Source organism: Somniosus microcephalus, unplaced genomic scaffold (genome assembly GCF_052327205.1).
Source record: "Somniosus microcephalus isolate GS21.2 unplaced genomic scaffold, FLI_Smic_1.0 unresolved_chr1, whole genome shotgun sequence".
NCBI classification, from domain to species: domain Eukaryota; kingdom Metazoa; phylum Chordata; class Chondrichthyes; order Squaliformes; family Somniosidae; genus Somniosus; species Somniosus microcephalus.
This window is the reverse complement of record NW_028225179.1, coordinates 112,062,497-112,085,935: the sequence shown is the minus strand read 5'-3', so window position 1 is coordinate 112,085,935 and position 23,439 is coordinate 112,062,497. Positions and strand designations below refer to the sequence as shown.

The following is a 23,439-nucleotide window of genomic DNA, read 5'->3' as shown; positions in this document are numbered from 1 at the left end:
GATGAGCCCCGGTCGCTATGGATATAGCTGGGGAAACCGAACAAGGTGAAGAGGTCGTTCAGACATTTAATGACCATGGCACTGGTCATGTCCGGGTAGGGGATGGCGAACGGGAAACGGGAGTACTCATCAATGATGTTGAGGAAGTACACATTGCAGTCGGAGGAGGGGAGAGGCCCTTTAAAATCAACGCTCAGGCGCTCGAAGGGGCGAGTGGCTTTTATCAGGTGAGTCCTGTCTGGTCTATAAAAGTACGGTTTGCACTCAGCACAGACCTGGCAGTTCCTGGTCATGGTCCTGTCCTCCTCAATGGAGTAAGGCAGGTTGCGGGCCTTGATGAAGTGGAAGAATCTGGTGACCCCCGGGTGGCAGATGTCATTGTGGAGGGCCCGCAGTCTATCGATCTGCACGCTGGCGCAGGTGCCACGCGATAGAGCATCCGGGGGTTCACTGAGCTTCCCGGGCCGGTACAAGATCTCGTAATTGTAGGTGGAAAGTCCGATTCTCCACCTCAAGATCTTGTCGTTTTTGATTTTGCCCCTCTGCTTGTTGTTAAACATAAAAGCAACTGAACGCTGGTCAGTGAGCAGGGTAAATTGTTTTCCGGCCAGGTAGTGCCTCCAATGACGCACAGCCTCCACAATAGCCTGGGCCTCCTTCTCAACAGCGGAGTGTCTGGTCTCCAGGCCCTGGAGGGTTCGTGAAAAGAAGGCCACGGATCTCCCCGCCTGATTAAGGGTAGCGGCCAGGGCAAAGTCGGACGTGTCGCTTTCCACCTGGAAGGGGATGGATTCGTCCACTGCATGCATGGTGGCTTTGGCAATGTCTTCCTTGATACGGTGGAAGGCTAAGCGGGCCTCTGCCATCAAGGGAAAAGAGGTGGACTTGATCAGCGGACGGGCCTTGTCCTCATAGTAGTGGACCCACTGGGCGTAATAGGAGAAAAACCCTAGGCACCTCTTCAGGGCCTTGAGGCAGTGGGGCAGTGGGAGTTCCATAAGGGGACGCATCCGGTCGGGGTCGGGACCGATGACCCCGTGTTCCACAACACAGCCAAGGATGGCGAGGCGGGTTGTGCGGAATATGCACTTCTCCTTGTTATACATCAGGTTCAGGAGTTGGGCGGTGCAGAGGAATTTTTCGAGGTTTGCGTCATGGTCCTGCAAGTCATGGCCGCAGATGGTCACATTGTCCAGATATGGGAAAGTGGCCTGCAACGCATTTTGATCCATCCGGTCCATCTCCCTTTGGAAGACGGAGACCCCGTTGGTGACACCAAAGGGAGCCATGAGGAAGTGATAGAGGCGGCCGTTTGCCTCAAAGGCAGTATACTGGCGGTCCTCAGGGCAGATAGGGAGCTGGTGGTACGCTGATTTCAGGTCAATGGTCGAGAAGACGCGGTACTGCGTGATCTGGTTGACCATATCAGCTATGCGGGGGAGTGGGTAAGCGTCCAGCAGGGTGTAGCGATTTATTGTCTGGCTGTAGTCGATGACCAGGCGCTGCTTCTCGCCGGTCTTAATGACCACAACCTGGGCTCGCCAGGGGCTGGTGCTGCCCTCAATAATCCCCTCCTTCAGGAGCCGCTCCACTTCGGTTTTAATGAAAACCCTGTCCCCGGCACTGTATCGCCTGCTCTTTGTGGCGATGGGCTTACAGCCGGGGGCGAGGTTAGCAAACAGTGGGGGGGGGGTGACTCTGAGTGTGGAGAGGTTGCACCTGGTGCGCGGCGGGCAGTTTGGAAGCTGCTGGCTGCAGACTGTGAGTGGGGGGAGGGGTCCACCGTACACCATCGTAACACTTTTAAGGTGGCACTGAAAATCTAACCCCAGTAGAACGGCAGCGCAGAGGTGGGGCAGGACCAGAAGTTTAAAATTATCGTACACAGTCCCGTCTACTAAGAGTGTCACCACGCAGTAGACGCCAATGTCCGCCGACTGGGATTCGGAGACCATAGAAATCCGCTGGTGTGCAGGCAGCACTGGGAGAGAGCAACGCCGCACCGTGTCGGGGTGGATGAAGCTCTCCGTGCTCCCAGAGTCAAAAAGGCAGGTTGTTTCGTGACCATTTACCTTAATGTCCATTGTGGACCGGGCCAGTTGGTGCGGTCTCGCTTGGTCCAGCGTAACGGAGGCCAGCGTACGGGCCGGTGTGTCGCTGCGGGTATCAGATGAGGCGGTGTTGGGGGCCTGCTGCATCCTGGCTGGCGTCCAAGATGGCGGCGTCTATGATCCCCATGTGGCTGGAGGCGTCCAAAATGGCTGCTGTTCCGGTGGTTCGCACATGGCTGGGGAGGCCCAAGATGGCGGCCCGCATGGCCCACACGCGGCACTGCTGGGGTTTGGGGTGGCTTTGGCCCTGCAGATGCTGGCGTAGTGTCCCTTCTTCCCGCAGCCCGAGCAGATCGCATTTTTCGCCGGGCAGCGCGCTCTGGGGTGTTTGGCCTGGCCACAGAAGTAGCATTTCTGGCCTTGGGACACTGCTGCGATAGTTGGGCCGTTGCTGGGATGTGGCTGGGGTGGCACGGCGCTATGAGACGGTCCTACCGTGCCCCAGGCTGTCATTCCCCGCGGCGTCCATGGTGCAGAGGAGTAGGCATCCATGCCCCGGTAGGCTGCGTCCAATGATAGTGCGAGTTCAGAGGCCTTGTTGAGGTCGAGGTCACTCTGCTCCAACAGTCGCTGTCGGGTGTAATTGGACCTGTGGCCCGCTACAAAAGCGTCCCGGATAAGTTCCTCTGTGTGCACGGCGGCCTTTACATCCTTACAACCACAGGCCCGGCCAAGCACAGACAGTGTCTGAAGGTATTCCTCGGTCGATTCCCCAGGTTGTTGTTTACAACTCCCCAGGAGGTGCCTGGCGTACACCTCGTTCACTGGGCGCGTGTACTGGTCCTTGAGGAGCTTGAGAGCAGCCATGTACGAGGTCGCGTCCTGGATGACTGAGTACGCTCGGTGGTTCACTTTGGAGGTCAGGACATCCAGTTTGTCCTCATCCGATTTGACCGTTGCAGCGGAGGCGATCAGGAATCTTTCAAAGCACCTAAGCCAGTGAGCAAATTTGGTGGATGCATCCGCCTCCTGATGGTCTAAGTCCAGGCATGCTGGTGTGAGGATCTTCTCCATTATAAAAAAATCTTGTTAATAAAATTGATGCGCTATCAATTACTCAAAAGACTGAGGTTAAGCGAGTAACTAACAGGCTTTTATTAACAAGAGAATGAAGGTGTGCCTCGAGTGGTCGACCAGTCCAGAATACAGAGGGACTGTGGAGCAGTCACCTTTATACCTGGACTCGTGGGAGGAGTCAGCCGAGGCATGTACAGACATGTACACAGTGGAATACAAACACCCACACAGGCAGGTATAACAGTGGTTTACCACAGTGGTCTCACCAACGCCCTGTACAGTTGTAGCAGGACTTCCCTGCTTTATACTCCAGCCCCCTTGCAATAAAGGCCAACATTCCATTTGCCTTCCTAAATACATCTTATTTGATTTTTTTTGCAAGTAATGTGGCAGTGTGTTTTCCTGCTGACCTCTTGGATGTAATGGGATAATCAATTGAATTGAAGATTTGGATTTTGGCTTTACGAGGAGAAATTTCTTCACTCAGAGGGTGGTGAATCTTTGGAATTCTCTACCCCAGAGGGCAGTGGAGGCTCAGTCATTGGGTATATTTAAGGCTGAGATAGATAGATTTTTGGATAATAAAAGACTGAGGGGGTAAGGGGAAAGTGCGGGAAGGTGGAGTTGAGGAAGCGGAAGATCAGCCATGATCTTATTGAATGGTGGAGCCATTCAATAAAATGGAAGGGTGAATGGCCTACTCCTGCTCCCATTTCTTATGTTGTAAAACTGAGATCTGTTGGCTGTGTACCACATTAGACAGATTTTCATCTCAGACTGGTAACTGCAGGATAAGGTGAAATATAACAACCCTTACAAGTGATGGCTGAGCTGAACTGCTGTAAATATGTTTTTTCTTTGTAACGCTATCTTTCAATGAGTCTGAATCAAAATCGATTTGCGATAAATCCACATTGCAATTGCGCTGATTCAATGTGGGCAATTATAACCAAACCTGTCCTTTGGGAATCTGACAGGATCGCATGCAACGCTGGTTTTACGCCCGGCCCAATTTTACTCTCCATTGCAGTCAACCTTCTTGTAGTGTTCTGACGAAGGGTCAACGACCTGAAATGTTAATTCTGTTTCTTGCTCCACGGATGCTGCCTGACCTGCTGAGTGTTTCCAGCATTTCCTGTTGCTGTTTCAGATTTCCAGCACCCGCAGTATTTTGCTAAATTGTCTTCTTGCAGTGTTTATGGCCCTAAACATTCGACCGAGCGCTGCGGGTTAGATAGAGCTACTTGACTTCAAGGGGAGGCGCTCTCTGGCTGCAGACCACAGCACTCATGCCCTCACATGAAGCACACAGACAAACTAGACACACAGATAAGCAAAAGACAAACAGACACTGATCAGCGAAAATGATTTCCTTGCATAGAAACATAGAAACATAGAAGATAGGAGCAGGAGTAGGCCTTTCGGCCCCTCGAGCTTGTTCCACCATTTAATGGGATCATAGCTGATCATCCAAATTCAGTACCCTGTCCCTGCCTTCTCTCCATATCCCTTGATCCCTTTAGCCTTAAGAAATATATCTAACTCCTTCTTGAATATATTTAATGAATTGGCCTCCACTGCCTTCTGTGGTAGAGAATTCCACAGGTTCACCACTCTCTGGGTGAAGAAATTCCTCCTCATCTCTGTCCTAAATGGCTTACCACTTATCCTTAGACTGTGGCCCCTGGTTCTGGACTCCCCGGCCATCGGGAATATCCATCCTGCATCTAGTCTGTCTAGTCCTGTTAGAATTTTATAAGTTTCAATGAGATCCCCTCTCATTCGTCTAAACTCTAGCGAATATAAGTCTAATCGACCCAATCTCTCCTCATATGTCATTCCTGCCATCCCATGTATCAGTCTGGTGTATCTTCGCATCTACAGCAAGAGCCATTCAGGCTAATCATAGTGCTGAAATTCTATTACAACTGAGATCTGCTAGATCAGCAAAAAGAAAGCCTTGCGTTTATATAGCGCTTTGCACGACCTCAGGGCGCCCCTGCCAGTCAATGAAGTTCTTTTGAAGCGTAGGGCAGGAAATCGCAGAAGGCCAATTTGAACACAGCTAGATTCCACAAACAGCAATGAAATAAATGACTAGATAATCTGTGTAAGTCCTGTTGGTTGAGGGATGAACCTTGGCCGGCTGGGACACTGGGGAGAACTCGCCTGGTCTTTTTCAAATAGTGGGCGAGGGTTGACTAGACCAAGGTTTAACGTCTCACCTGAGACTTTACCGATATACTCGGTGGAACAACTGGCCATCCTTTGTTTATTCGGGAAGGCATACATTGGAAATTTTACCTTAGAGAAATTCATTTAACAGCCGTAAGAATGTTTATAATGTTGTGTAAGGGAGAAACACAATCCATATTAATGTTATTCTTTGTACTGTGCCACTAGAACATAAGTAATAAGAGCAGGAGTAGGCCATTTGGCCCCTCGAGCCTGCTCCACCATTCAATAAGATCATGGCTGATCATCGACCTCAACTCCACTTTCCCGCCTGATCTCCATATCCCTTGATTCCCCTAGAGTCCAAAAATCTATCTATCTCAGCCTTGAATATACTCAAAGACTCAGCATTCACAGCCTTCTGGGGCAGAGAATTCCAAAGATTCACCACCCTCTGTGTGAAGAAATTCCTCCTCATCTCAGTCCAAAATGGCCGACCCCTTATCTTGAGACTGTGACCCCTAGTTCTAGACACTCCAGCCAGGGGAGAACAACCTCTCAGTATCTACCCTGTCAATCTCCTTCAGAATCTTGTATGTTTCAATGAGATCACCTCTCATTCTTCTAAACTCCAGAGAGTATCGGCCCATTCTACACAACCTCTCATCATAGGACAGCCCTCTCACCCCAGGAATCAGTCTAGTTGTAGCTGTAAAGCCTTCACATTATACAGCATACTTACGATGTTGATTGTTCAGCAGCAGGGATAACTACAGACAACCAGAGGAGAAGCATCAACGTTCCCATTGTTGAACGAAGGACCCGCTCTCTGCGGGTAGGGGAGCGAGGTAAATGATCGTTCCGTGTCAACCTGACTGTGCTGCCCAATAGTCTTCCGTGACTTTTTGTATTTGGGCAATAATATTGATTTAAAGTTACTTATTGACTTTGCTGGATATTTCAGCGGCAGTGCGTGAGCAAAGTCAATTCCACTGTTTTTTTAGGCCTTCTTTCTCTTTCCCTGTCCTAAATGTATGGTAGCTGGATCTGGCACCAAAGTTGCGGAGGACCATCGAGAGATCCCTGCTCGAAATTCAACCCCTAACTCTCAGCATTTCAGGGTTATATATATCTATAAATCTGTTCCTCTGCATTGCACTAGCAATTATTTATTTATTAACCAACACCACCAAAAGCAGATTATCTGGTCATTGAGCTGACTGCTGTCGATTGGCTCTTGCTGTGCTCAATTGGCTGCTGCATTTAACTACATTACACCAGGGAATATGCCTTTTCATTCTGTGTGGAGGGGTTTCCCGTACGGGCTGCTCTTGCACACCCTCCAGTTTGCCATCCCCGTCTGCCGTCCGGACACGCCTTGGTGCACCATCTTGCCGTCCGGCGGAGGGGGGGATCCCCAGTGGAGGTCTTGCTATGCAGGAGTCCTCCCTTTATCTCTTGGGGCCTTGGCCTGGAGGGTGTTGCACGAAGCAGTCCCATGCAATAAGGTTTCAAGTCGGTTCCCGGACTCCCAGGCTGACTGCCTATTCTGCGGCCTGGAGGAGTCCGTGTTCCACGTCTATATGGAGTGTGAGAGGTTGCAGCCCCTCTTCCACTATTTGAAGGGGCTGCTCCTCGATTTTTGGCTGCACTTCAGTCCCACGCTCCTGATCTTTGGTTACCCGGTGCGGAGAGGAGCGAGCAGATCGGGGGACCTCCTCGTGCGACTGCCCCTGGGCCTGGCCAAGGTGGCCATCAACAGGTCCAGGTAGCGGGTGGTTGAGGGGATCCTTCGGCCCGGCTGCCTGCCTCTTTTCCGCGGCCACGTCCGCACCCAGGTTTCCCTGGAGATGGAGCGTGTGGTGTCCGCCGGCAGGCTCGAGGCCTTCCGCGACCGGTGGGCACCGCCGGGACTGGAGTGCATCGTCATCACCCCCAGCAACCAAATTTTAATTTAAGTTGTTAAACTTCATATAATGTATTTTTAAGATACAGTTTATTTGTTTATTGTTGCCACCAAAAGAGTACACCAATAAATAGACGTCAGAAGTGCTTGTTTAGTTGCAAAGCGATTTTGTGACGTGCTGACTCTTCTGCATGCAGGCAATTGCCGATTTAAAAGTTGACCATGTGCCCCTTTTTTAAAGGGGCACAAACAATAAGGACTGTGACTTAAAACAAATAAAAAGGAACCTTAACAAATCAAATTAAAATTTGGTTGCCGGGGGTGATGATGACACACTCCAGTCCCTGCAATGCCCACCGGTCACGGAAGGCCACGAGCCTGCCAGCGGACACCGCGCGCTCCATCTCTGGGCCACCCGGGCACGAACATGGCCGCGGAAGCGAGGCAGGTAGTCGGTGGGACGTGCTGAAACATAAAAAGATAGAAAAATAGGAGCAGGAGTAGACCGTTCGGCCCTTCGAGCCTGCTCCGCCATTCAATATGATCATGGCTGATCCTCTATCTCAATACCATATCCCCACTCTATCCCCATACCCCATGATGCCTTTTGTGTCTAGAAATCTATCTAGCTCCTTCTTAAATATATTAATTGACTTGGCCTCCACATCCTCTCTGCATCCAGTCTGTCTAGCCTGTCAGAATTGTATACGTTTCAATGAGATCCCCTCTCATTCTTCTAAACTCTAGTGAATACCGGCCTAGTCAACCCAATCTCTCCTCATACGGCAGTCCTGCCATCCCAGGAATGTGACGCAGTCTCAATATTAGTGCCCAGTCGTTAGTGTCTAACCCCTTCAAGTGGAAAGTGGTAGTTTGATTGAAACTTAATGATAGCAATAATATACTTTCACTGTAATAATTCAAATTATGACTAATGATTAGGTCAAAACTGTTGTGTATGTAATATGTGTGCTACTTTGAACCTATGGACAGGACTGCACTACTTGTAGGGCGTAGTGATACGCAGTACCACTCCTGGCCATGGGGTATAAATAGTACTGTGGGTACTGATCTCCCCTCAGTTCCCGCCTGTGGGCATGAAGTAAAGACCTATGTATAGTCCCTACCTCCAACCAGTAAAGACCTGTTTTATTGTTACTGATTAAGTCTGAGTATTAATTACTTGAACAACTCACAGATTTAACACTGGCGACGAGTCTGATTCGGACCCTGCGGCAGTCACTCCACGCAGCTTTGTCCACAGCCAGGACGTTGCAGAGAGGTTTCCACCCTCTCCACCCCACTGGAAGACATCCTGACCTCGGAGCCTCCATCGGCGACCGTCAGCTTCTTCTCCAGCTTGGTGGTGGGTAAGCCGTTGCCTGAGCCGGGCAGCGACGCGACAGGCAGTCGACCGCGTTGGCCGCACTAACGGGGCTGGGGGAGCAGGAGGAATAGGGCATGAGAGCCGCTTCGAGCGGGAGGCGTTTCAACAGAGCGATCGCATCTCCTGATAAGAGCCGCTTCGCGATCCAGCGATCGCATCCGCTGATAAGGGCCGCACTCGGGCGATCGCGGCGAAGATAAGGGCCGCACTCGGGGGCTGAAGGGAGACGGCATTGGGGGACGGGTGAAGACCGCCAAGCGTGGGAAAACCGCCATTTTGTGGGCGGAGGACGACGGCAAGAGCGGGAAGCCGCCATCTTGGATAGCAGTAAAGAAAATAAAATCTGAGAAATTGCAAATCTACAATGCCTAAACACGGGAATATTAGCACCTTTGAGGCCAATAAAATTCGTGACCAAAATAAAGCTCTAACATTATTAAATTTAATGGGTGCGAAGACATACGGGCAATTGAAACACCTGTTATCACCAGATGAACCGGCGGATAAGACGTTCGATGAGATTGTTACTGTCCTGAAAGATCATCTAAACCCCACGCCACTGATGCTAGCGGAACGATTTAAATTTTATGACAGAAGGCAGCTACAGCATGAAAGCAATGCTGAATATTTGCTGGAATTGCGTAAATTAGCGAAATATTGCCAGTTTGGAACGGGACTGACAGAGGCACTTCGAGACAAATTTGTGTGTGGTTTATTTAAACAGGATACACAAAAGCAACTGCTCGAGGAGAATGAGCTGACGCTTGAGAAGGCGGTCACTATGGCAGCAGCACACGAAGCCGCAGCGAGAGGCACGGCAGTAATGCAGCTACGGTCACCGGAGCTCAGTGCACACAAATTGGGTGTGAGTTCTGGCAAATGTTATCATTGTGGAAAGACAACGCATGATCAGAACCAGTGTTGGTTTAAAAACCAAGAATGTAGAACTTGTGGTAGGCTTGGACATATAGCTAGAGTATGCAGGTCAGCGAAGAAGACCAGCAACAAGAAGTCACCGCAAGGAAAATACGCAAAGGTACACAAGGTGACCGAACAGGAGTCCGATTCAGACGCTAGCAGTAATGAACTGGCTAGCTTAAGCTGTAATGAACTGGCTAGCTTAAGAGTACTCAACGCTGGTAAGGGTGCAGACCTCCAGACAATTTGGGTCACTCTTCAGATAGAAGGAGTCCAAGTAAAACTGGAATTGGACACTGGATCGGCATTGACGGTCATAAATAAGAAAGATTACGGAAAGTTATTCCAACATATTCCCCTACAGGATACGGGGATTATATTGGAAACATACACGGGGCAAAGAGTGTACCCCATCGGGAAAATAGAGGTTGCAGTGGTCCACAAGGGCGAAGACAGTCAAATAATGGACTTATATGTGATATCTGAAGGAGGTCCTCCACTACTAGGATGGGAGTGGATTAGGAAAATGAATATGGACTGGCATTTCCTACAAACAATAACGAGTGAGAACTCGGTGAAGATAGTCGGCCCAGACTCTGGAACGGATGATGGTAAGCCCAACTCAGGTGCAAAAGACAAAGTTTCAGCACAGAATTCCACTGAGCAACAACAACATAGTTTAACTGTGGATTCTGAGTCTGGCAAGTCTACTGATGTGCCCATTTCTGAGGGACACCGGGCTCGAACTCAACTCCATTTCAAACTACAACAGCAATTAGAACAAATGCTTCGCCGTTTTGAGCAAGAGTTGAATGCAACGAAAGAGTTCTTGGATATAGAGTTGGAGAATCTGGAAAGACAACAGAAGCAGCTGATGGAGAAAATGGAGCAGGAGCACACAAAACGTCTGATGTCAGAGGAGTTAACGGTCAGCCAACTCCTGCATATGCTGAAGGACAGGACTCTGAAATGGGAAAAACTTGAACATGAACTTCAATATTCAAACGAAAGGGGTTCGGAGCTCTCAAAGGTTATTGGAAGAGCTGAGGTGGCAACACAGACTGAGATGACTGCAACAGAGCAGCCCTTGGATGCCAAAAGTACGCTGACTCACGTCAACGTAGAACAACAGACCGCTGAAACAGCTGCCCCGGTAGAGGGATTGCATATTCCGATCAATCAATCTCCAAAGGGAGTTGAAGTATTAAAATCACAAATGAGGTCACTAGTAAACGACTTGCTGAAAGCCCAGAAAAAGCTGGATGCAGAGGTACACATGAAGAAGTCTCTTCAGGAAAGATGTCTGGATTTGGAACAAGAGCTGGCTAACGTCCAGCTGGATATGGAGGAAATAGAAGAACCTCTCGCTGGCCTACATCAGGACGACACCGAATATTACTATGTCCTGTCCTGCCCAACTTGTAACTTCGACTCCCACCATACAGAAATCATGGAGGAGCACCGAAAGTCTACGGAACATCGGGAGAAGGTGGCTCTACTACGGAAAAAGGAGGAAGAGAAGGAGGAACTGCGCATGCAGCTGGCAGCTGACAGTGGAGCCCAGAGAGTCTCCAAGAAGCAGAAAAGGAAAAGTCGAAACAGAAGATGACCCATCTGAACCATTATTACCTCTACCAGATCACACACGTGGTCCCTCCAAATGGAGCCAATTCAGTTCGGAAGTTCAAACTGTTAAATCCATGGAAGGACTATTGAATGAGTCACTCCAGCAACGTGAACCGACTACACCACAGAGATTGAATCTGTGAACTGTTTTCCGCAGAGACTGAATCTGTGATCTGTTTTGACATGAAGTTATCTATGTATCTATGTTATTCTGTTATGTAAACCTGAAGTTATATATGTATATAGGTTATTACGTTATGTTAAATGGGGAGATGACTGTAAAGCTAAGAAGGGAGGAATGTTGTGTATGTAATATGTGTGCTACTTTGAACCTATGGACAGGACTGCACTACTTGTAGGGCGTAGTGATACGCAGTACCACTCCTGGCCATGGGGTATAAATAGTACTGTGGGTACTGATCTCCCCTCAGTTCCCGCCTGTGGGCATGAAGTAAAGACCTATGTATAGTCCCTACCTCCAACCAGTAAAGACCTGTTTTATTGTTACTGATTAAGTCTGAGTATTAATTACTTGAACAACTCACAGATTTAACAAAAACTAGCAAGGCAACGTTACAATTTTAATTATATTTTTGTTAGTCTGTTGTGCAGTTTAACATGTGGGTAAAGTGCAGTGAACTTGCTCTTTATGATAATCACAGGGGGAACGTATTTCAGTAGCGCATGGAGCAAGTGACGGGTTTTTCGTGAGTTCGAGGTTGAGTGGTGTTAATAAGTAACTTCGTATTTGCAGGAATAACATGAATCGCTGTTGGCATGTGGCAAATAAGGAGGAGACGGCCCTTTCTTGAATCCTTACAGATAATGTCAACAGCGAATTAGACAGCAATTAGATTGTGAAATGTAAATGATTGAGTTATCACTTAATTAATCACACAAAATTGTTGCATTCTTATTCCAACACGTAAGATTGTACATCACAAGCTACCTTTTTTATTTTACAATCTTCATTATAAATTCATGTCACATAATGTGTCTGCTGCGGTGACAGAGAAGATTGAAAATAAGGCCATAAGAAATAGGAGCAGGAGCAGGACACTTGGCCCCTTGAGCCTGCTCCGCCATTCAATAAATTCATGGCTGATCTGATCTGGGCCTCAACTCCACTTTCCTGCCTGCTCCCCATAGCCTTGACTCCCCTATAATTCAAAAATCTGTGTATCTCCACCTTAAATATATAGAAACATAGAAAAATAGGAGCAGGAGTAGGCCATTTGGCCCTTTGAGCCTGCTCCGCCATTCAATATTATCATGGATGATCTTCTATCTCAATACCATATTCCCGCGTTCTCCCCATACCCCTTCATGCCTTTTGTGGCTAGAAATCTATCCTTCTCCTTCTTAAATACATTCAGTGACTTGGCCTCCACAGCCTTCTGTGCTAGAGAATTCCATAGGTTCACCACCCTCTGAGTGAAGAAATTTCTCCTCATCTCAGTCCTAAATGTCCTACCCCGTATCCTGAAACTGTGACCTCTTGTTCAATGGCCCAGCATCCACAGCTCTCTGGGGCAGAGAATTCCAAAGATTCACGACCCTCAGAGAAAAAATTCCTCCTCATCTCCATTTTAAATGGGTGACCCCTTATTCTGAAACTATGCCCACTAGTTCTAGATTCCCCCACGAGGGGAAACATCCTCTCTGCATCTACCCTGTCGAGCCCCCTCAGAATCTTATATGTTTCAATAAGATTACCTCTCATTCTTCTAAACTCCAATGAGTATAGGCCCAACCTGTTCAACCTTTCTTCATAAGACAACCCCCTCATCTCTGGAATGAACATCATGAACCTTCCCTGAACTGCCTCCAATGCAAGTGTGTCCTTCCTTAAATAAGGAGACCAAAACTGTACGCAGTACTCAAGGTGTGGTCTCACCAACACCCTGTACAGTTGTAGCAGGACTTCCCTACTTTTATACTCCACCCCCCTTGCAATAAAGGCCAACATTCCATTTGCCTTTCCAATTAATTGCTGTACCTGCATGCTAACTTTTTGTGTTTCGTGCACAAGGACCCCCAGATATCTCTGTACTGCAGCATTTTGTAGTCCCTCTCCATTTAAATAATAATTCCTACCAAAGTGGATAACCTCATATGTTCTCACATTATACTCCATCTGCCAAATTTTTGCCCACTCACTTAACCTCTCTATATCACTTTACAGAGTCGTAGTGTCCTCCTCACAATTTGCTTTCCCACCTATCTTTGTATCATCAGCAAATTTGGCTACATTACACTCGGTCCCTTCATCCAAATCATTAATCTGGATTGTAAATAGTTGAGGCCCCAGCACTGATCCCTGTCGCACCCCAGTAGTTACAGTTTGCCAACCTGAAAATGACCCATTTATCCCGATTCTCTGTTTTCAGTTAGTTAGCCAATCCTCTATCCATGCTAATATATTACCCCAACCCTGTGAGCTCTTATCTTGTGCAGCAACCTTTTATGTGGCACCTTATCGAATGCCTTCTGGAAATCCAAATACACTACATCTACTGGGTCCCCTTTATACACCCTGCTCGTTACACCCTCAAAGAACTCCAGCAAATTTGTCAAACATGATGTCCCTTTCATAAAACCACGCTGACTCTGCTTGATTTTATTATGATTTTCTAAATGTCCTGCTATTACTTCAGCATTTTCCCAATGACAGATGTTAGGCTAACTGTTCTATAGTTTCCTGCTTTCTGTTTCCCCCCTTTCTTGAATAGGGGCGTTACATTTGCAGTTTTCCAATCCGCTGGGACCTCTCCAGAATCCAGGGAATTTTTGGTAGATTACAACCAATGCATCCACTATCTCTGCAGCCACTTCTTTTAAGATCCTAGGATGCAGGCCATCAGGTCCAGGGGACTTGTCCAGCTTTAGTCCCATTACTTTGCCTAGTACTTTTTCTCTAGTGACACTGATTTTTTTAAGTTCCTCCCTCCCTATCGCCCCTTGATTTGTTATTATTATTTGGATACTTTTAATGTCTTCTACCATGAAGACTGTAGGAATTAACAGCGGGGTTGGGGTTATTTGTCTCTGGCCAGTCAGAAGCCTCTGAGCTGCTCCAGGGACCCACGTGCGGTTTTGAAGCGCTTCCCTATTCCTGGTTCTGACCGCTGGACTTATTTGGTAGCGATGTAGACAGAAAAAGTGACTCGTGGTTTGGGTGCAAAACAGATCAGTATTTATTGAAACAGAAAGAAAGAAACAACTTAAAAATCGATATAGCACAGCTATGCCTGGTACAGCACTTCTGCTTAAAGCAGTACACTCAGTATCCACGAGAGCGCTCCTTGCTCAGTGCAACACTCCTTTCAATACAGTACTTTAAAAACAGCTACACAGTGTTTATCACAGCACTTCTCTGCTAGGTACAACACCCCTTTTTAATAAAGTTTTAAATACAGTACTTTAAAAACATCTACACAGTGTTCACCACAGCACTTATCTGCTTGGTGCAACACCTCTTTTTAATACTGTTTTTGTGATATCCGAGTGGTAAGGTCAGAAACTGAGAGAAGCGAGATATTAGGAACAAAACCCAACTGTTTATTTACACGGTGTAGCAGAGAACCCTGGCCTAGAAATTGAGTTGGCGCCGCGCCAGGGCTTTAGCGCCGGAAATTTAGCGCCGGCGCTAAGTCCCCCTGCGTGCGCCAAAAATTCAGTAGCGCCGCGCCCAGACGGCTGCCGGCGCTACTGGCGGGCGTGAGCGCCTCCCAATGGGCGCTGACTGCCACATTGCGGCGTTAATCTGGCGCTGCAGGACCCGATGCGGTGCGGCAGGCTGGGGAAGTGCAGGCCTCCTCCTTCAGTTAAGGAGGGGCTGCCTGCACCCGCCCGCTGTCCGTTCAAATATTGAAAAAAATGAGCCCGGCACCTCGGACAAGTGCCGGGCTTGCAGGCCAGATGCATCTGTTCCGCGGGGGGGTGGTGGAGGAGTCCGGGGAGGGAGGTGCGGGCAGGCGGCCGGCGGGAAAGCGGCCGGCCGCCGCGCGACCTTAATGCGCCGGCGCTAACTCGGGGAAGACTCGGTTGAAAAAATCTTAGTTGTGGCTGTCACGGGCGAGGCGGCCGCAACTCAATTTCGGTGCTGGGGCCCGTCACCACGGCAACCGGAACGCTGCGCACACCGATGACGTCATCGGTGCCGGCGCAGCGCAACCGGTCTACCGCCGATTCTAGGGCCCCAGGGAATTTCTAAACTGGCCATAACTCCAGCGCTAGGCCCTCTAGCACCTCAAATGCGGCGCTAAGGCTACTCAATTTCTAGGCCCCTATCTCTTACAAGCTGGAAGCAAGGCACCTTTTCTTACTGCACGAGCACAAGATGGAGGATCCCTCTCTGAGTCATACCCATAATGCAAGGCCACATTACCGTACTAACTGGTGTACCAGGACATTGAATACATGACCCATTACCTTAAATACTGGTGAATGTGAATCCTTAATATTTGGCTCCATCTGGTGGATAACATAAACATTACATCCCAGATTACTATATTCCTCCCCTCTTAAGTTGAACATTAATTTCTTAACAACATTCTTAAAAAGTCCCATAAGGCAACTCCTTTAACGATAGTCCATACTGAACGAATCTAGCAGGTCGTTATCAAAATCTCTGGTGGCTTGTGAGACCTTGGTGAACGTCTTACAGTCAAGTCCCTGCTTGGTTGTGGTAGAGCCACCTGCTGCTCCTGAGCAGTACTCAGAGTATCTGACTCTGCTACGATGGTTTCCTCTTGACAAAGGGGTCCAGGTGGAACTGGCTCTGTTCGTGGTGGTGGTACCACTGATGCATTTGGATAACTGGGGGCCAACTTGTCCTCCGACATCTCCTCTGGAACCACCATTTCGATTTCCCCTTGTCTTGTCAGTATCTGATCTACATGTCTGCGTACTATCTGACCAGTTCCCACCATGTTCATATATGATACTGGACTGGTCATTGAGTCTATGATGCCAGGAATCCATTTTGGACCATAACTGAAATTCCTGGTAAGGACCACATCTCCTTCTCCAAAACTGCGGCTCTTTGTCCTTCTGTCATGGTTCTCCTTTTGTTTGATTTGTTGGTTTTCCACCTTCCTTTTTAGGTCTGGGTGAACCAGGTTAAGATTGGAGCGTAGTCGACGTCCTAACAACAGCTGATCAGGAGAGAGCCCTGTGGTAGATTGAGGTGTTATTCTGTAGCTGAACAGAATTCATGACACCTTGGCTGCCAAACTCCCTTCCGCACTTTTTTTCATCATCTCCTTAAATGTTTGTATGGCTCTCTCCGCAAGTCCATTTGAAGATGGATGATATGGAGCTGAGGTCACGTGCACTATGCCATTGTTTCTCATGAATTCTTTTGTTTCTGTACTCACAAAACACGTGGCATTGTCACTTACTATGATCTCCGGTCGCCCTTTATTAATAAAACTCTGACGCAGGCAGTCTATAGTAACAGTAGATGAAGCAGAATTTACAGGATAAACATCCATCCATTTGGAATGGGCATCAATGATTATGAGGAACATCTTTCCCATGAATGGACCCGCATAATCTACATGTAATATTCTCCATGGTTTATCCGGCCACTCCCAGGGGTGGAGAGGAGCCACTGCTGGTGCCTTCCTGTGTACTTGACAAGTGCTGCATGTCTTGACTAGATTTTCTATCTCCTCATCTAGCTTTGGCCACCAGAAGTAACTCCTTGCCAAGGCTTTCATACGCGAAACTCCAGGATGACACTGATGTAGTTGCCCTAGGATAGACTGTCGTGCTGGCTGTGGAATAATCACTCGTGCTCCCCACAACACGCAACCATCCTGCACACCCAGCTCTGTTTTCCTGACACTGTAAGGTGTGAAATCAATCCCTTCTGGATGCTGTGGCCAACCCCTCATCACATAATCTCGGACTCTAGACAGTACTGGATCTTTACCGGTCCATGTCCTTACTTGTTCTGCGGTCACAATTGTCATGTCCGTGTCCTCCAACATCAAAACTCTGTCCTCTGGAGCTGCACGGATAGGTGTACCTGGCAGTGGAAGACGGCTCAAGGCATCTGCGTTCCCATGGTACTTGCCCGCCTTGCAAACGATGACATACGCATATGCCCTCAACATCACTGCCCACCTCTGGATCCGGGATGACACCATCTGTGGTACTGCTTTCATTTCATTATCCTGCCATATATGTACTTGTGAAACCTCTGTAACCCAAACATTACTGCTAACCCCTCTTTATCTAACTGGGAATATTTTTTTCCGCTGGTGTCAGAGTTCAAGACATAAACCCTATTGGTCTTTCTGTTACATCTTCCAAGCTGTGTGAAAGAACCACCCCCACCCTGTAAGGTGAAGCATCACAAGAGAGAAGGATGTCTTTCTCTGCATTGTAGTGAACCAGCACATCCGAAGACAGCATCAGTTTCTTGGACTGTTCAAATGAAACCCTCTGTTCCTCTTCCCACAGCCACTGTGTCTCCTTGCACAGAAGTCTCTGAAGAGGTGCTAACACTGTTACTAAGTTCAGTAAAAATCTGTTATAATAGTTTAGCAGTCCCAGGTAAGCTTTTAACTCAGTCACATTGGTAGGAGCTGGGGCCTCCTGCAGTGCTTGTACCTTCTCCTTGATTGGATGGAGCCCGGTGGCATCCACTCTGTGTCCCAGGAACACGGCCTCATTCCCCAGGAAAGTGCACTTACTCCTCTTGAGCCATAACACAGCCATATCCAATCTTCGTAGTACCTCTCTCAGAGTGCTCAAATGCTCCTGGTCGGTTCTTCCCATCACCAGAATGTCATCCAGATAGATTGAAACATGTGGGATCCCTTGCAGTACTCCCTCGATAGTCCTCTGGAAATTAGCTGGACTAGATGAGACACCGAATGGTAAGCGGTTATAGGTAAACAAACCCTTGTGTGTATTTATGGTTACATACTTCTTGGATTCCCCATCTAGTGTAATCTGCAAATATGCATGACTCATATCCAGCTTTGTGAATTTCTTCCCTCCAGCCAGATTTGCAAAGAGATCCTCTGTTTTGGGAATAAGATACTGTTCTAGTATAGACACCCTATTTACTGTCAATTTATAATCTCCACAGAGTCTTACCGAATTGTCCGGTTTTAAAACAGGTACAATGGGAGCTGCCCATTCTGAACATTTCACAGGTTCCAGTATGTTCTCTCTCAAAAGACGATCAAGCTCAACCTCTACCTTCAGTTTCATGGCATACGGCACAGGTCGTTGTTTAAAAAACTTTGGCAGTGCCTCCTTGTCTACATAAATCTTAGCTGGGGGGCCATTAAATGTGCCAAGTTCTTCCTTCAACACCTTCTCATGTTCAATCAACACTTCTTGCAAAGACAACTGTTTGCCTCCCTCTTTTTGATTTATTGCTCCCCAATCTAATTTAAGTTCTTGTATCCAGCCCCGACCTAACAGGTTTGGTCCAGAACCCAATACTACAACTACAGGTAGCTGTTCCACGGTGTCCCTGTGTTGCACATTTACAGTAGCTGTACCCAATTTCGCCACTCGTTCACCAGTATATGTTTTAAGCTGCATAGAGCAAGACTTTAACTCTGGAACTTTTGCACGGTTCCACAATTTTGAGTACCTCTCCCTGTTCATATGGTTACCCCGCATCCGGTATCCACTTCAAAGTTGACCTTAGAGTCATTTACTGTCAGTTGCAAAGTGATAGGATCCACTTTTGGAATGTTCTCTAGCATACTATGCATTATGAACATGTCGTCTTCTTTCTCAGCTTCTCCGTTGATGTGATGTGCTCCCTGTTTTTTCACTTCTCTTCCTAGGTTTTGCTTTCCTCCCCCTTTTGGTTTGTATTCCTCCACGGTTGCTTTTGCCCTGCATGCACGTTTTATATGTCCTTTTTTCCCACACTTGTGGCACTTTTCCTCCAGAAACCTGCATTCCCTCACCAGGTGATTGCCATTGTATCTATAACATGCCTTTACATGCTCCCTTTTTGGTTTCTGACGCATGTTTAACTTGTGCACAATAACCTGACCTCCAACTTGCTTTGTAGTAGCCCAGTCTGAAACTTGTATTTCTTTTACATCTCGGTTCGCTGTCTCTATGGCTTGAGCAAGTTTCAATGCCTTTTCATACGTAAGCCCAGTCTCGGACAATAATCTCCGCTGCATTCGATCATCCATTATCCCGCAAACTAGCCTATCTCTCAGCATGTCTTTCAGATTGTTGCTGTAATTGCAATCGTGTGCCAATTTTCTCAACACCGCCAAATAATCCAATACAGTCTCTCCCGGTTTCCTGTTCCGTGAATTAAATTTGAAACACTGTACAATTTCACTCGGTCTGGGATTGAAATGGTCCTTTAGCAAGGCCACTAAGTCAGCAAATGCTCTGTCTCCAGGCTTTGCAGGACTGCAGAAGCTTCTCATTAAACTATACATCTGACTTCCCACGGAAGTGAGCAAAATTGCTCTCCTTTTTCCGACATCATTTATATCATTATCTTCAAAGAAATGCATCAACACCTTGCAGTATTCATCCCAGGTCTGCATCTGAACATCAAAAGCAGAGATCTTTCCTACCGTAGCAGCCATGATCCGTTATTGAGTGCTCTTTTATTTATTATTTCCGTCACGATGTGATCTGTTGATCATCGTCGCCAATATGTGATATCCGAGTGGTAAGGTCAGAAACTGAGAGAAGCGAGATATTAGGAACAAAACCCAACTGTTTATTTACACGGTGTAGCAGAGAACCCTATCTCTTACAAGCTGGAAGCAAGGCACCTTTTCTTACTGCACGAGCACAAGATAGAGGATCCCTCTCTGAGTCATACCCATAATGCAATGCTACATTATCATACTAACTGGTGTACCAGGACATTGAATACATGACCCATTACCTTAAATACTGGTGAATGTGAACCCTTACTATTTTGCTCCATCTGGTGGATAACTTAAACATTACATCCCAGATTACTATAGTTTTAATATAGAAACACCTTGCTCACTACAGCACCTTTGCTTAATGGCTTTTAATTAAAAACAGCACTTTAATACAGCTACTTTCAGTGTTCACTGAAGCACTTCTCAGCTTAGTGCAACACTGTTACTTAAATAGGGGAGAAGAGAATGGACACAACGAGGGAAGATTGACTAAAATCACAGTTCTAACAAAATTCCCAATTAATTCCCACCCCTATACCTATTCTAAGTTGCCTTGTAAAAGGCCAGAAAAATATATGCTCACCAATGAAAATGCCTTCTCCGTGCCCTGCAATCTTTGATCTTCACTGCCCCGAAGTAAAAACACCCCAGTATTTTAAAGTAAACTGCTGGTGTTCCACTTCTTCAGGCAGACTCCCATGTTGTAGAGGGCACAGAGGCGAGGCCAGAGAGAGAGAGATGCTTCTGAGAAGCTATCTTTTATACCCATTTGGGGCTGAACCCTTCCCGCCCAAACCCGAATGAATCTGGGCTAAAAAAAGAGATCCAAACTGTCCACTTGTCTGGGATGGGTTTGGATGAATTACCCATTCATTTAAACTGTACCTTTTCTCAGTTTAAATGTCTCTTCAATTGTCTGCGATTGGCTTTGAATGTATTTGCATTCATCAATGATGGGTTTGAATGGAGCTGTCTTGGTTTGAAAAAAAAATGTTTTTTTGTGATTGCTGAGTAAACAGCTTTGGAGGCTAGTGTAAACAAAGCCATTGTCCTTTGTGGTCAGGCTGATACTGCAGCTTAAGTGGTTTGCAAACATAGTACCAGTTCCTGTAAACACATCGATTGTCTGTTGCCGGAGGTTGGGAACTCCCCTTTGATTGGCAGATTGGCTGCTCCATTGAACCTTTCTCGCAGATGCAGGCTGCTCATTCCAAGTCCTTTTGTCTATGGCCATGCGGTCTGATGGCCATTTTGCCCCCATGAATTTTAATCTCATATCACCCAGGGATTCTTTAATCAAAATTAATCTTCGGAGCTGTAGGAAATTTTGAAATTATTGCAAAATCCTCCAGTCCATCCTCGGATACTAAAACTTGCTTGTAGTATCCTTGCCAAAAGTGAGCAATAATTTCTGACCCCCCACAAACCACCTTCCCTTATACTTAACTAAATCTATCTTTGATCCCCCGACACCTCCATCTCCCATGCCCAGAGAGGATTGTAGTATCTCAGGCATCTATTGACAGAAAACCCAAAATTAATTAAATAATCAAAGCATGGAGGGGGCCTACACCCCTGCACCACTTATATTCATAATAAGTCAAGCATGGAGGGGGTCCTACACCACTGCACCGCTTGTAACATAATTTTAACATCTTTAAAGGGATTGTCACCCAGCCAACATATCTGCTAAAAAAAACAGATGGAAGACAACGAGCTTCCTTTTCTTTTTATTACAATGAGGCACTTTATTAAATGGCGCTGTTCTTCAGCCAGAAATGTATTTTAAATATTCATGGAACTGCAGGCACAACAATTCCTAGGCATATGCAATGCGTTCCCTTAAATCCAAACAAGCAGTTAAAATTCTGTAAATTGTGTTTTCAGCAACAGTTTAAAAGTTGTGGGCATCCGCCTCCCGCGGTCCCCTTTTCTTTGCGAGCTGGGAGTGCTTTCTTCCTCGGGTCTCACGACACGCTGGTCCTCGGTGTCTTCCGGAACTCTGAAAAAACAAAAGAAAACATCTCGCCAGGTCCCCTGGCTCAGGGAAGTGTAATCAGGTCCCGTGGCCTTGCTCCACAATACAATTCTGGAACCATACCACAGTCAAAACTTATACACGAATATTAATTTCAATATAAAACAAAACTTAAGACGTTCTACCTTAACAACACGTTCTACCTTAATACACGTTCTACCTTAACAAAGCTATATACAAGCTTAATCCCTGGTTGGGCTGCCACAGGCTGCTCCCTGCAGCATGGCTGGACTGATTCCAGCTTCTGGTCCCTCACAGCTTATGGCTACTGGCTGAGAACCTCTGCTCTTTGGCCTCTCCCTGACCCGGGAGACTGCCCTACTCCACTGGACAGTAGCTGACCATACCTTCTTGGGCTGGGGTACCCAAAGAGTTCTCCTAGGGAGTGTTGCCGGTGGGGCTACCCTGGCGAGCAGACCCTTAGCTCGGGTCATACACCCTGCTGGCTGGGGACCTCCTCCTTCAGGTCCCTCCCTTCCCAAACCTGGGCTGGGGACAGGCAATCCCTTGCCACCGGCTGCCGGTGACTGAGAACCTTCCCCTACAGGTCTAAAACCTGGTTCAGGCTCCTCCCCAGAGTCCCACAAGAGAGGGGGAAAAGCTCGGGCCAAGTGCTGGGGAGCTTCTAGAATCCCAGCTGCCTGTTCCCCTGCCCCCTGCTTAAACAAACTGCATTCTTTGATATAACTGGCTGCCTGCCAGTAATCCTGTTCAAAATCATGAATAGCTCCTCCCCTAACGCAAGCCACAACGCCTGACTGTGCGGCTTGTGAACTTGGACCTGCTGTGGGCTGGGGATTACTATTCTCAGGTTCACTCCCAGCTGCCTGTTTCCCTGTGGGTCCCATTAAGCTGAATGGGACCTTGTTAGACCGGGGTGAATGGGTCAGGTCCTCTGAGTGGACCACCGTGCTGGAGGCTCCAGTCTCCACCGAATATCTCCCCTGCACTTTCTCCTCCCCCATCTTAACATAGGTCCTGCTCCCCTCAGCATTTTCGTGGGGACACAGGTCAACAGGCTGCGCTGGCTCTAGTCATTGCTGGGAGCGAGGTGGGGCAGACGGGGTCAAAGCATCGGTGGTGGCTGCTATTCTTCCCTGGTTGGTCAGAAGAGACCGTAGGGACTGCAAAAATGACTCAATTGCTGCAGGAGGGAGGTCTGGCCTTGCCTTTTGGGCTGAGGCTGTGGGATCCTTTCCCTTGTCCTTCCAAGGATTTTTACAGTCTTTTCTGCAGTGACCGACTTTCCCGCACCCATAGCAATTTAGCCTAGCCTGAGAGGGCCGGTTCCCCTCCTGGTGCCATTCTCTCTTACTCTGGCCCCCAGGGTTAACCTCATGGACTCTTCCCTTGGGTTGGGGAGCCTCGATACCCCTCATGTTCCTGAAGGCTACAGTGAGCTGGTGGATCACCACTTCTTCAGTGGTCTGGGGGTTTCGGGGGTCAAACCAAGCCATGACCTGGGCTTGGATCTGGGGTAGGCTGTTCGTCATGAGACACCGGAGCCAGTGAGTCAATTGGACTGGGTCCAGTGCTGCCCGCCCTGGCATTCCCGGGCATGCACTCCGGTAGACTGGCCACAACCTGTCTGC

The 23,439-nt window shown here is 47.8% G+C and overlaps 1 protein-coding gene across 2 annotated transcripts in view; it reads right to left on the bottom strand.

Moving 5' to 3' along the window:
- Positions 1-6,229, bottom strand: part of LOC147095711 (complement C3-like) — a 102,573-nt gene extending 96,344 nt beyond the window's left edge. The window contains exon 1 of one of the 2 annotated variants that reach the window (XM_085974758.1): positions 6,046-6,229. In XM_085974758.1, coding sequence (XP_085830884.1) covers positions 6,046-6,110 — 65 coding nt within the window. In that variant the 5' untranslated portion in view covers positions 6,111-6,229. The remainder of the gene's footprint in view (positions 1-6,045) is intronic. The other variant, XM_085974759.1, reaches the window with a different exon arrangement.
- Between the last annotated feature and the right edge of the window lie 17,210 nt (positions 6,230-23,439).